Raw genomic sequence first — 14,650 nt, 5'->3', positions numbered from 1 at the left:
TACAAACCTTCTTTCCTCCAGACGCAGAGGGTGTCCCCTCGTCACAGTCACAGTTCTGGAGATAATTAGAGGATGGGATAGATCTCTGTACTGACCCCTGATATATTTATACATAGTAATTAGATCCCTAATTTTGATAATCTTTCTGGTTACTGTAGTCCCCCCATTCTAGTTATTACTTTAGTTGCACTTCTCTGAACCCTTTCCAGCTCTGCTATGTCTGCCTTATTCACAGGAGCCCAGAACTGGACACAGTACTCCATGTGTGGTCTGACTAGTGATTTGTAAATATAATATTCTATTAATATCAATCATTGAGGGTCTGACACCCTGCCCATCAGCTGTTTCAGATTACCTCTGGCAGTGGAAGTCGGTGCTGGAACTACTAAGCTCCATCCACTGTGTAGTCAATGGAAGCAGTGCTGCAGTAGCCAGCTACCACTGCACAATGGACAGAGCTCTAGAGCTGAGAGCTCTAGTGCAAGAGGCTACTAACAGTTGATCGGCTGCAGGGTGTCAGATACTGATGTCCTATCCTGAGGATACCCCTAGAATAGTTGTGGTGGCTCATGAACATGGGGCTCAATGGACATCCAGTAGAGAATCTTTGTGTACATGCCCTCAGGTCTTGCGGTTTTGCTCATAGTGTTCCTTTAAATGAAGTAGGGCACTGAACAAATATACAATACATGAACTAAACGATGATGACATGTTCTCATCTTCATACAGTTGTATTCTTCTCAGCAATATATTGAACTAAGCATTTCTGAATGTTCATGGTTTTATCTACAGCACCCTGCTGTCCAAGTGATTTCAGCACAGCTTATGTGTCGAGTGACACGTTAGAGATTGTCTGGTCTGCTGTGCGAGGTGCAGAAATGTACGAGACCAAGGCTGATGACGGGACCAACGTAATCCTGTGTAATGACACAGCTACAATGTGTGCACTGTCTGGTCTGCAGTGTAACACCCAGTACAATGTCACTGTGTATTCATACAGTGAAAACAGGGGCAGCAACACCTCCTGTTCATCAAAGTACATGAAAACAGGTATGTAGATGTGATATGATATCGATGATATACTCGTTGTTAGTGGCTCTGCTCTGGCTAATAGAGAAGAATGGAAGACCATGATGTCCATTAGCCACAGTGGAACATTTGGAAAGTGGATGTATTTATAAGACAACACCTTAAAAGACGTTCTTTGGTTTAAAAACCTTCTACTATGTCATGTGGTAGAACCCCGTTGTGATGATCTGAACCAACATGATGAGATTGCTCCTTTTAGCTCTAATGTTGTAGATTTCTCTAATTCTGTATGGATTCTCTAAAAAGCCCATTGATTTCAAGGATATGAGGCCCAAAACGCAATAGCAATCTGTCTTTAAAGAGGTTTTAGATTTGCGTCAATATCGTTTAAAAAAACAATTTCTGAAGCGGCTGGTCTTGGCGTTCTGGGTTGTGGTCACATGTCCATGTACATGCAGCTCTTTCTTATTTCCTGTGATATTATGTCCTTGTACATGTCAAAGCAGCAACAGGGACAGTGATAGGGGAGCTTCTGTGTAACTAGCTGGGTGGGGGGAGCTATAAACTAGCTGGGTGGGAGGAGCTACATGCAGGATGGAAACTAGAGAGTGATTTGTTATATAGTAGAAATAGGTCAGGAGAGTCCAAATTGAAAAAAAGCATGGGGAAGATGTATGTAAGGTAAGCAACTACATAAGCATATCTGTTAAAATCCATGAAAAACCTGGAAAACCCCTTAAAGGCTATGCACACCTTTGGGGGCAATTTTCTTTTATTACTGCATTGTACTCATTTTGAGCTAAAAATAATTTTTTAAACTGGTATTTATTAAGAATATGGCGTCCATTTTTCTGTACAAAGCTGACATGCGCTGGTAGCACCCTGTGGATTTTCTGTCTGTTCCGTTATCTGGGGTGCAGATGGACTCCTTATCTCTGCTCTCTGACCTTATAATAAGTTCTTATCTTACTGATAAGCATGTGGCTTAAATAAGTGTTTATGACCCCTCAGTAGTTTAGAGATAAGGTTTATTAGATCACCGCCACAAAGTGAAAGTATCAGTAACACAGCTAGAAAAATAGGTAAGGCCTCTTTCACACTTGCGTTGTCCGGATCCGGCGTGTACTCCACTTGCCGGAATTACACGCCGGATCCGGAAAAACGCAAGTGTACTGAAAGCATTTGAAGACGGATCCGTCTTCAAAATGCTTTCAGTGTTACTATGGCAGCCAGGACGCTATTAAAGTCCTGGGTGCCATAGTAGTAGTGGGGAGCGGGGGAGCAGCATACTTACCATCCGTGCGGCTCCCGGGGCGCTCCAGAATGACGTCAGAGCGCCCCATGCGCATGGATCATGTGAGCCATGCGATCACGTCATCCATGCGCCTGGGGCGCCCTGACGTCACTCTGGAGCGCCCCGGGAGCCGCACGGATGGTAAGTATGCTGCTCCCCGCTCCCCACTACAGTTTACCATGGCTGCCAGGACTTTAGCGTCCCGGCAGCCATGGTAACCATTGAGAAAAAGCTAAACGTCGCATCCGGCAATGCGCCGAAACGACGTTTAGCTTAAGGCCGGATCCGGATCAATGCCTTTCAATGGGCATTCATTCCGGATCCGGCCTTGCGGCAAGTGTTCCGGATTTTTGGCCGGAGCAAAAAGCGCAGCATGCTGCGCTATTTGCTGCGGCCAAAAAACGTTCCGTTCCGGAACTGAAGACATCCTGATGCATCCTGAAGGGCGGACTGTCCATTCAGAATGCATTAGGAAAATCCTGATCAGTATTCTTCCGGCATAGAGCCCCGACGACGGAACTCTATGCCGGAAGACTATAACGCAGGTGTGAAAGGGCCCTAACCCTTTGTGACAGAACAATTTTAAAATATTTTTAAAACCAGTGGAAACAAAATGATTTTTAGCCAAAAATTAGTAACATGCAATCATAACAAAAAAATTGCCTCTGAAGGTTGCTTTTTTTGTATGCTGAAAATCTGCATCAAAACTACATAAAAAAGTAAACATAGAGTCACACTATCTATTGCATTTTATGTATGGTTTTATGTATTATTTTATGTGTTTTTTGTTGTAGATTTTCTATTATTTATACCCTTAATATAGCAGTTTCTATGTTCACCATTCTGAGATCATCTATGGTTCAGAGCTAAGGGTACTTTCACACTAGCGTTTTTCTTTTCCGGCATAGAGTTCTGTCACAGGGGCTCTATACCGGAAAATAACTGATCAGTTTTATCCCAATGCATTCTGAATGGAGAGTAATCCGTTCAGGATGCATCAGGATGTCTTCAGTTCAGTCATTTTGACTGATCAGGCAAAAGAAAAAAACGCAGCATGCTACGGTTTTATCTCCGGTGAAAAAACTGAAGACTTGTCTGAATGCTGGATTTTTTTCCATAGGAGTGTATTAGTGCCAGATCCGGCATTCAAAATACTCGAATGCAGGATCCGTCTTTCCGGTCTGCGCACGTGCAGACCAAAAAACGGTGAAAAAAGTAAATGCTGGATCCGTTTTGCCGGATGACACCGGAAAGACGGATCCAGCATTTTAATGCATTTTTTTTGACTGATCAGGCATTTTTTTGACTGATCATGATCCTGATCAGTCTTACTAATGTCATCAGTTGGCATACGTTTTGCCGGATCTGGCAGGCAGTTCCGGCGACGGAACTACTTTCCAGATCTTTCTGCAGCAAGTGTGAAAGTAGCCTAATAAGATCAAAAAAAGGTTTGGTCATTTACGGCCAGGATCAGTGCGGGTGCCAGTTCATAGTATAACATCAGAAGTTTCTGAAGAAATAGTGAGTCATGGATTTTCTGGTATTCATAAAATGTGTAAATTGTGTTTTCATACCATAGTTTCCTAAGATTATTTGTCTCACTTTGCTTCGTGTATCTCGCGTTCTGTCATATAATGCCAGCTAACTACTTGTTCACCTCCAGCTCCCTGCAGTCCTGAAATCACAAATATCACAACAATTGATGCGAGCACATATATTATACATTGGGATTCCAGTAACTATAATGCAGTGTACACGGTGACTGTCAAAGGGGAGAGTAGACTATGGAATTGCACCAGCTTGGGCACTTCTTGTACTCTGGAAAGCCTTCCATGTGGATTAATATACATGGTCAGTGTCGGGGCATCTACAGCTGAAGGAATAAGCCTGCCCAGTTACAGCGTGCCTTTGGAAACTGGTAATGTATTATGCTATCTTGACTACAAAATTATACTGTATATTGATTACATACAATATAAGCATAAAAATTACCTCTTCAGAGTACGACCTGCAATTTATAACAAAGTTCTATTTCTTTTAAAGCTCCTTGCTGTCCAACAAACCTTAGTGTTGTCCAAATCACACAGTCTGTGACCAACGTAAGCTGGTCCACCGCCACAGGAGCACAGACATATACTACAAGGCTGCAATCACCAAGGGGAGAGGCCAAGTGCCACACTCTAGAGGAGCATTGCCTGCTGGGATGTATTACGTGTGGAACAAGTTACTCTGTATCCCTCAAAGCAGTGAGTGAGACGGGCCTTGTGTCACAGTGTTCTTATCATGGGTACTCATCCAGTAAGTCACTCTATTTGTATTTCCAATGTAGAGTTTCAATGTTATAGGACCTCACTTTGACAGCTACAAGGTGTCACCATGTAGCCCACTAATAAAGGTGTCTGTCAGCTTTCAGGATTTTGTGACAGCAAAAACAGTGCTTCATGTGAACAGATCCTTTATTAAAGCTGATGTTCCTTGAGGTTGCCCATCTCACACTTTGGTGGTATATTGTTAGGAAATGCCACCATTGTCTGATAGGTGAGGGTCCAACCTCTGAGATCTGCATCTATCTAAAAGGAATGGGGCCCCCAAGGATGGGAATTCCAGAAACAACCGAGTGCGCTTGCTTGGCTGTTTCTTGTAACTCCCCTAAAAGTAAATGGAGAGCACGCTATGCATGTGCGGTACACTCTCTTTTACTTTTAGGGGCCCATTTTAGGGAAAGGCGCAGGTTTCAGAGGTGGGACTCGAACCTATTGGACATTGATGCTGTACCCTAGCGATATGCCATCAAAATGCGAGGTGGAAATCCCTTTAAAGTGTCATACACTTTTAATAACTGTTGGCTGAACGTTTGTATATCTAATAGCTATTCTATCAATTCCGCTATACACACGCATGTGTATGTGTTATAAATGGGCAAAGGGGAGTAAGCTGGTGCCAGACACCTCTGCCAGTGGCTTTTGGATCAGACATTGAATTTCAACATGCCCCATCCTTCATTTTCCTGACATCATATGTCGGGGAGAGTGGGCATACCCCGAGACACGAAAGATAGTCAGTCCGTTCCACCAACATCAGGGGCTTTAGCCCACTTTATGGCTTGACCAGCAAAAGGCAGAATTTTTATTGTTGATACTAGGTATGTTGGTTTTTTTAGGTAGCAGCTTGTTTGTCGAGAGTGACGTGCCTATCATAGAGCTCTTTTCTAGCAGGTTCTTTAGAGATATATACTAACTTTCCTTCTGGATTTCAATCCACCCATAACAGTATGACAATTGTTAAAAAGTCCTTTGCATGCAAAGAAGCAGATATTAGGATGCATTGTCTTGATAAGATGGTTGTGGGCCCCTTTTCCTACTGGGCCCCTATGCAGCCGATCTTATTCCAAGGTCAGCTCCAAACTATACTGTCTTCTTAAAGACTTTAGGGGCCTTGTTTTGTTAGAGGTTCTTTAGTGTGTCAGAGCTTTGGACCACCAGATTATTCTTTGGTACTCTGGTGGGCTAGGCTGACCCTGGACTGGTACTTTAAATTTGAATCACAAACATTGTTATCCAGGTAATGATCTGATTCAATGAGCTTGATCATTGTCATATAGGTGATCCGTGCCTGCCACTGTCTTGCTCCTCTGGGCAGGCATAGTCATTGCTCCACTTATCCTGCCGCTTATGTGGGCTGGCAGTCTGGATCCACTGGCCCTCTTCTTCCCTACAGCAGTCGGCTGGCCGACAGAGTTTCATGTGTTCCTCTCTGCTGTCTACTCTAGGTCCTGGCCTTCACACCCAGTCTTTTTTTATAGGGCTCTGGCACTCCCTCTGGCCCTTAAAGGGCCAGCATGCGCACCCTAATTCGTTTCCAACCTATGGATGGGTGCTTAAGGCACTCTCCAAAATCAGAGGGTGCCGAAGCAATAGATGTTTCTAGCTTGCTAGTCCCTACCTAAGGTGTGCTGTTCTTTTCTGATCACAGATTTTTGACTCAGATTCTCCACTGTCTGACCTGACCACTGTCTGATTACCGTGTTGACCCTTTGCTGCCTGCCCTGACCTTGGATCACTTTACCGTATTGCAGAAACTCTGCCTGCTTGGACTTCAGCCTGTCCCTGACTACGATTTTGCATGTTCGTTCGGTGCTATGCATTGGTGTCGCTGACCAGCCACACAGAGACTACTCCCAGAGGTAGCAGCCTAGTGCGTTTCCTGCAGCGAAGTCCAAATCCCTGTATGAGGGTTAAAGGTGAAAATTAGGGAATCACAAGGATAACGCCTCTAGGTTTAGCCGTAAATCAAATCTGTTGGTTGGCACAGTTTTTCCACACCCACTGTCCGTAACAGTCATTTATACTCATTTACGTATAATATGACTTATGTGCAGCAGTAATGTCTCAATGGTTTAGTTTGTCATGAGAAAGATGAATTGAGGATCGTTTAAACTAATTAGCTAGGAACAGAAATAGATTCTGCATGGAAGATCGCTGACAAGAAGTCCACTAGTTTCTTTGTATTCCACAGGTGCTTGCTGTCCATCCGGAGTGAAGCTATATAGACTGTCTAATACTGGCATCCGAGTTACTTGGCGAGCATCAGCGTCTCCAGACAACTACACAGTCAACATCTATGGAACAAAAGGAAACTTTACCTGTAGTCCAAACAGCAGCTTCAGTTACTGTGATGTTACCGAAATTCCATGTGGAGATGTCTACACTGTGGTGGTTTCCCCTGCCAGCGACGTAAAGAACCAGATTCTATTCTGCCCTCAAAAAATATATTCTGGTAAGATGTATAATCTTTGCAGTGAGGCCCTGCTGCCACCAAGATTCCCCAACATTGTCAAGACATTACTGTCTTCCCAGTTTGAGACCTGGCGTCTGTCATAGCATGATTCAGTGTTCGCTATGATGTTCATTTATCTTTTATGCTTTTTATATTATCAGTAAGTGTAAGACAAGGCATATTTACTGTATATTATACACTGGGTCAGCTGCTGATGTTAGTACACTGTATGTGTAACTACGTAACTCAAGGCCCCTTCATACAGACCGATGATCGGGGCATTTATTCCTAGGAATGCCCGTTCCCAATTATTGCCTTGTGTAAAGGTGCTGTCGATTACCTGATGATCAAGCAAGACCTTGTTCATTGAGAGAAATCTGTGGACGTCAAAATCATTGTTTCGCCTAAACAGTGATTTGCTGCCCAGAAACTATGAATTTATATGGGGAGGAATGATCACAATTGCTTCCCTATACAGAGGAGATGATTGGTGCATGTAAATTCAGCCCCTTATCTCTGCTGACGAGCAGGCAGTTATCAGGAGCAAGAGGTTCTTTCCCGATAATCGCCTGCTGAGTTGGCTTATATAAAGGGGCCTTAAAGGGCTACTAAACCCTGAAAAACAAGAACAAAAGCATAACCTGTAAGTTTGTCTTTAGTTCTTTCTCCATGGACATCTGCAAGCGGCTACAGAAAGCAGTTTTCATGCAGTCAGAGAAGTGTCTCCTTCCTACCTGCCTCCATATTCAGCTAGGGACCGTCTCTGTGCCCTAGCCTCACCTCATAGGCAAACAGGGTGTTTGGGGAAAGCGCTTAACACTGTGTTCACTTAAAAGGACGCCCAGAAAACTGTGAAAGAGCTGGAAACGGCAAAACATAGCAGCTTTTTCAAAACCTCCCCTGTATGTGTGCATGTACAGGACAATGGCACTGACACTATAGAAAGTGCTACCCAGCTTTCCTGGGTGTCAGAAGGTCAAGTTTGCCTATGTAGGAGAGTTTTCTCAGTGTCTGTCTAGGCAAACCTGACATTCATCAGTGCAGCAAAGCTGGATTTGTAATTTGTTATTCTTTGCTAATTCTTAAATGACAATTTAACTTAGTTAACTTGCAATTTTTGCTGCAGATAGTAAAGTGTCTGTGACAAGCTGGACATACAGTAGGTAGCAGGAAATAGACATTGCTTATCAAGAAGCAGCTCCCTGATGGCTCTCAAGGACATTTCTACCAATTTATAAACCAAGGGGGTCATTTATTATACTGAAGTATGTCTAAATTAGGCTTATTTCAGGCGCCGATGGCTCACGCCAGGTCTACAATTGTAGGTGTGGTGTGGGTGGGGAAGGGATGGGCTGGTAGGCTTGTCTCATTTACTATTTTCTATGTCTGTTTTAGGTGTAGAAAATAGTCTACATGTAAGACAGCTCGGAAGCTGGCTTACATTTAGACTGGCTCCGGATGCCGCAAAGTTATGGGAAGGCCGGCGCGGCGCGTCTTCATAACTTAGGCGGCTCCACCACCAGCTATGGGGCTTTATTAAGACCGGCGTCTAAATTGCCAGTCTTAATAATTGTGGCCCCAAATCTCAAGTCAAAGTGCCAGTTTTGCTTAAGGGGCTGTAATCGACTAGTAATTGTTAGTCATGGGGAGGCCTTGCCCTCTACATGCTATCAGTAAGACAGTAAACAATGCATATTTAGACCTACTATATTCAAATAAAAACCTCAGTTTATTACTTTTCTTTTCTTATTTTATTACAGTTACGTGTTCAGGTAGCTCTCTTGGAATGGGTAAGGTGACTTTTTTTTTGTAAATTATTGAACTTCAAAGAATTTTCGGGACTTAAGTATTGATTACATATGCTGGGTATAGGACATCAATATCTGATTGGTGAGCGACGCAAACTCTTCCTAGGCTTGTAACGTCACATCCATCGGTCACATCGCCTTTGTGCAGCTCAGTCTTCTCCAAGTAAATGAGATTAAGCGGCAATACCAAGCACAGTCACTATACGATGTACGGCACTGTGCTTAGTCTAGTAAGAAGAGGTACAGAGGGCCCTTCATGCAGTGCCGGGAGTCAGATCCACACTGATCAGATACTGATGAGCTATCCGAGGGGAGGTCATCAATGTTTAAGCCCTGGAAACCCCCTTTAAATGAATTGTCAGCTTAGTAGTTGCATTTAGCTTAGGTTGTCTGTTCACACATGGAAGATTAATTGCAGAAATCTCTGTGACTGAAAATCTATTCCATATATCTGAATAGCATTGTTATTGCTGCATATGTGTGTGTTATTTTTATAAACTCCTTTCAGATGTATGGAACAGTCACAGAAGTTTTTACATGAGAAATCTGCCACATGTAAATATACCGTAAGAGGCCTGCCCTGCTCTAATAAACCTTCACGGTCAGCGCCACATGAATGTTCTACTGTGTTGGTATTGTGTGTTTTAATCTTTATTATGTTGTAACTACATTGTGCGTGCTTTATCTAGTGATCTATAGAGGAAAAAGAAGCATCACATAAAATAATGAAAACTCTGCATATTGGTAAGTAAATTATGTGCATACTACATTATACACAGTTGGGGAGATTTATCAAAACTGGAGTAAAGGAAAACTGGCTTAGATGCCCCTTGCAACCAATCAGATTGATCCTTTCATTGTACTGCATTGTACTGCATTGAAACAGGGATCAAACCCTGAAAAGTTGAAGTCCCACAGTGGGACAAAAATAAAAAGTTAAAAAATGGGGAAAAAAGTGTTTTTTAATAATAAAAAATTACAGTTTCAAGTAAAAAAACAACAACGCCCTTTCACCTTATAAAGTCATGTACAATAAATGAAAACAAGACATATTAGGTATTGCTGCGTCAATAACCGGCTCTATAAAAATGTCACATGATCTACCCTGTCAGGTGAACGCCATTAAAAAAATATATAAAAATGGTGCCAAAATAGCCATATTTTGTCACATTGCCTCATGAAAAGTGTAATAGCGAGCGATTTAAAAATTATATGTACCCGAAAATAGTACCAATGAAACCATCACCACATCCCAGAAAAAACGAGCCCCCACATAAGACAATCGCCATAAAAATATGGCTTTCCGACAATGCCAACTCAAAAACAAGATTTTTTCTTTTAAAAAATAATGCTTTTACTGTGTAAAACTTAACAAAAAAATAAATAAAATACACATATCTCCACATCTGTAACGACTGGTTCTATAAAAATGTCACTTGATCTACCAACTCAGGTGAATGCTAAATAAATAAAAATTGTGTCAAAATAGCCATTTTTGGGTCACCTTGCCCCAAAAAAGTGTAACATAAAATGATCAAAAAATAATATGTACTGAAAAATTATACCAATAAAAACACCAGCTCTTTCTGCAAAAAACGAGCCCCTAAACAAGATGATCGGCAGAAAATAAACAAAATGTAGCTTTCAAAAATGCTTTATTATGTAAAACTGAGAAAAAAATAAATAAAAATACACATATTTGGTATCATCATGTCCATATCAACCTGCTTTATAAAAACAAAACATGAGCTTTCCTGTTAGGAGAACTCTGAAAAAAATAAACGGTGCCAGAACAGCCATTTTGTGGTTACCTTGCCTCACAAAAAGAGTAATATGGAGCGATAAAAAATCATATGTATCCAAAAATAAAAAAACAATAAAACTGTCACCTTATTCCGTGGGTTCTAAAATGTCACTTTTTGGGGGGTTTTACTCTAGGGGTGCATCATGGGACCTTCAAATGTGACATGGCAACTAAAAATTATCCCAGGGAAATCTGCCTTCCAAAATCCATATACTTCCCTTCTACGCCCTGCTGTGTGCCTGTACAGCAGTTTATGACCACATATGGGGTGTTTCTGTAAACTGCAGAATCAGTGTCCATTCACACTTCCGCAAATGGGTCCGCATCTGTTCCGCAATATCGGGAACGGGTGCAGACCCATTCATTCTCAATAGGGCAGGAATGGATTCGGCCCCGAACGTCCAGGCCGCGGCTCCGCAAAAAAATAGAACATGTCCTATTTTGGACCGCAATTGCAGACAAGAATAGGCAGTTCTATGGGGGTTGCCGGCCGGGTGTATTGCAGATCCGCAATACACTACGGACGTGTGAATGGACCCTTAGGGTAATAAATATTACGTTTAATTTGGCTGTTAACCGTTGCTGTGTTACAGGAAAAATGCATAAAAATGGAAAAACTGCAAAAAAGTCCTCCATTTTCCTTTAATTCTTATGGAACACCTAAAGGGTTAACAAAGTTTGGAAAATCAGTTTTGAATAATTTTAGGGAGTGAGTTCTAAAATTGAGTCATTTATTGGTGATTTATCCTATGTAAGCCCCACAAAATGACTTCATAACAGAATTAGTACTTAAAAAAGTGAGTTTGGAAAATTTCTTTAAAAGTTTAAAAATTGCTTCTAAAATGCAAAACCTTCTAATTTTCCTAAAAAATAAAATGACATTTACAAAATGATGCCAACATAAAGTAGACATATGGGGAAAGCTAAATAATAACTACATTATGAGATATTACTATCTGTCTTAAAAGCAGAGAAATTCAAATTTAGAAAATAGTGGATTTTTCAAAATTTTCTGTAGATTTGGGAAATAAAGGTAAAACATATTGACCTCAAATTTACCACTAACATGAAGTATAATGTGTCATGAGAAAACAATTTCAGAATTGTTTGTAAAAGTAAAAGTAAAAGCATTCCAGATTTGATACCACATAAAATGAAACATGTCAGACTTGCAAAATGTGGCATGGTCCTTATGGTGAAAACTAGCTTGGTCTTGAAGGGGTTAAACACATTTTGATTCTAAAGCCTCATGCACACGACAGTGAAAAATAGTTGTGTGATGATCGTTTAAGTAAAGGCCGTCACAAGGCCATTTTTAGCACCAATGAAAGTCACGTGGCAGTTCTTTCAATGGCCAGTGAATAGCGTCCGTCCAAAAATAAGACATGCCAGACGGGCCCCATTAAAATCAATGGGACCGTTTTTAACGGCCGCTTAGACAGGAGTGCATTCATCTAATGGCCGTTAATGCTGGGGCATTAAATTAAAATTAGCAACACCATGGGGGACATTATTTTAGCTGGGGGCCAAATGGTTGTCATTATTAAAGCTGTAGGCAGTATATAAAATTATTTAAACAGTTGGAGACAGTTTTTTTGCTGGGGGCACTATGGGGACATTATGGGCACCATGAGGGTCATGAAAAATGGATGTAAAACGGACATAAAAAATGGACACACGGACAGAAAAAAAATTCACAGACTGATGCAAAATGGCCATGAAAAACTGACAGTGTGTCCGTTTTTTAACTGACTTTTTTTGTGCATGTAGCCTAACTGGCTTTTTTTTATCATATATTTACTACAAATGTGCTTTACTAACATTTCTTTTCCTCTGTTTAGATCTTCATGTTATCTCCCTTATAGAATTCATGACAACAATTATAGATGGACAAAGCTGGACAAATGCAAGAAATACATATGGCCAACAGTATGGATAAATGTGCATACAGGACACAACAGCAGCATGTTCAAGAACTGTTTGGTGCAACATCTCATTGACCTCGAATTGTTCCCATTTCAGTGCACGATGGTGACCACTGGATAAACACTGGATAGTATTGGTTATAATTTCCAATAAAGTTATTATTAGTACAGTTGACAGGTTTCAGAAGAACTTTGCTCTGCTTGTGTAGGTGTAGTGGGAGCCTTCTTGGGCACAGTGCAGAATCTTTGTCTGGATCATCACTTGATCTCAGGCAGCAGATATACCTTTAGGCCCACTAAAGCCCGGGGATAATGTCAACCTCTGCACCTTTTATATCTAAGCCACTGATTCTAAAATGTTATATTATACAATATGGGAGGTATTTATGAAGACTGGCACTTTACATTCCAGTCTTGATCTAGTTTCCGCTGCCATGAGATGCACCAAGGTTAATAAAGTTTTTTTGGGGGGCTTTTACTGTTGATGTCCTATACTCAGGATAGGTCAATATCAGATCGGCGAGGGTCCGGCACCCCCACCGATCAGCTGCATGAGGAGACGGCGTGCGCACTGCTCAACTGCCGTCTCCTTTCTCTCTTCCTGTCTGTTGCTGCTGTCTATGACAAAGACCATAGATAGCAGCAGTAAGCAGGAAGAGAGGAGGGAGACGACACGTAAGCACTGCTCGCACCGTCTCCTCATGCAGCTGATCGGCCGGGGTGCCGGGTGTCGGACGCCCACCGATCTGATATTGATGACCTATCTTGAGGATAGGTTATCAATAGTAAAAGCCTGGACAACACCGTTAAGAGGCACAATAATTATTTTGGTGCATCTTGGGAGGCCCGTGCACAAGAAACGGAGATCTATGCCATCTAGTAGCTGGCATAGATATTAGATATCTATTCGCCCTCGTAGATCTCAGTCCCTTTTTAGAAAAATTATGAGAGTGGCTTCAATCGGCAAAAAGTATCAAAATTTTGCACAAAAGGGGTTTGCAGAAAAATATATTACTTTTCTGGTGCTGTTTTTTCTGGTGCTTTTCTTGAGGGGATGCTCAATAAATACCCCCCTCTCTTGCAGACAAATATGTTCCTTCCAGCCATTTTCATTTTATAATTGACATCATAAGGCTTGCAGGGTCTTGGCTGTGTTTGTTACATATTATAAGAAAAGATAAGATAATTTGGTGACTCTAAAATCATGGAATTAATAATCAAGGTGCAAATAAAATGTTGCACTGTTTAGAGGAAAGGCTCAGTTTTGTATAAATTGCTTCGTATCACATGAACTTGATCCTACCATATATGTTCTTGAATGTTCTACATCAGTTTTATCACTAGGAAGCCATAGTTTGATATGCTGTTAATGCACATTTATACCTAATTTATTACTCAGCAAACCATAAAGATGCAAATGCAATCTCATTTCATGTTGGTTCAGAGATTCTCTGTAATGTTCTGTAGTTTGTAGAAATAAACCTACTGTAACGGCATAATGTCGAGTTTGTGTTGCCTTTGTCTTTGTAGCAAGCAAATACCAGATAATACAAACTATAATGGGGTAGGACATGGAGAATATCTAATTTCAGGCATATTTGCTTTGGCAGGGCCATTTACATTTGTTTTCTAAAGGAAGGGGCATTTCTGGAAAAATTTAAGTTTCATAAATAGGACACAAAAGCAGTAAATCTAGTAACACTTCTAAACAATGGTATCATTCTCTCTGTGACCTAAGTACAGGAAGCACCTGGGGGGATTTTCTCAATAACACAATCTAGTTCACATTTGTATTCTGATATCCTCAGACGGTTAAAGGTATGCATAGATAAAGGGTTCACTTTACTGTAGCATGGCGGAAATAATCTACACACAGGTCATGATTCTAAGGGCATTATCCTGGCAGTCCCCTGTTTTTCACCCTTTAAACCCTATACAGGGATCTGGACATTGCTTTAGGGAAGCAACCAGGACTTTAGCTCTTGGAGTAGTCACTGTGTGATTGACAGCTGAC

At 41.4% G+C, this 14,650-nt stretch overlaps 1 protein-coding gene across 1 annotated transcript in view; it reads left to right on the top strand.

Annotated features, from left to right (window-relative positions):
* The window catches only part of LOC122944193 (fibronectin type III domain-containing protein 7-like), a 40,905-nt gene extending 28,321 nt beyond the window's left edge, over positions 1-12,584 (top strand). Inside the window, exons 9-15 of the mRNA XM_044302419.1 lie at positions 793-1,050; positions 3,987-4,241; positions 4,367-4,621; positions 6,839-7,099; positions 8,860-8,889; positions 9,597-9,651; positions 12,553-12,584. Of these exons, the coding sequence (XP_044158354.1) occupies positions 793-1,050; positions 3,987-4,241; positions 4,367-4,621; positions 6,839-7,099; positions 8,860-8,889; positions 9,597-9,628 (1,091 nt within the window). The 3' untranslated portion in view covers positions 9,629-9,651; positions 12,553-12,584. The remainder of the gene's footprint in view (positions 1-792; positions 1,051-3,986; positions 4,242-4,366; positions 4,622-6,838; positions 7,100-8,859; positions 8,890-9,596; positions 9,652-12,552) is intronic.
* The last annotated feature ends 2,066 nt before the right edge of the window (positions 12,585-14,650 follow it).

Source organism: Bufo gargarizans, chromosome 7, assembly GCF_014858855.1.
Source record: "Bufo gargarizans isolate SCDJY-AF-19 chromosome 7, ASM1485885v1, whole genome shotgun sequence".
Classification (NCBI taxonomy): Eukaryota; Metazoa; Chordata; class Amphibia; order Anura; family Bufonidae; genus Bufo; species Bufo gargarizans.
The sequence above is the reverse complement of the archived record's forward strand: the minus strand, read 5'-3'. Positions and strand labels throughout refer to the sequence as shown.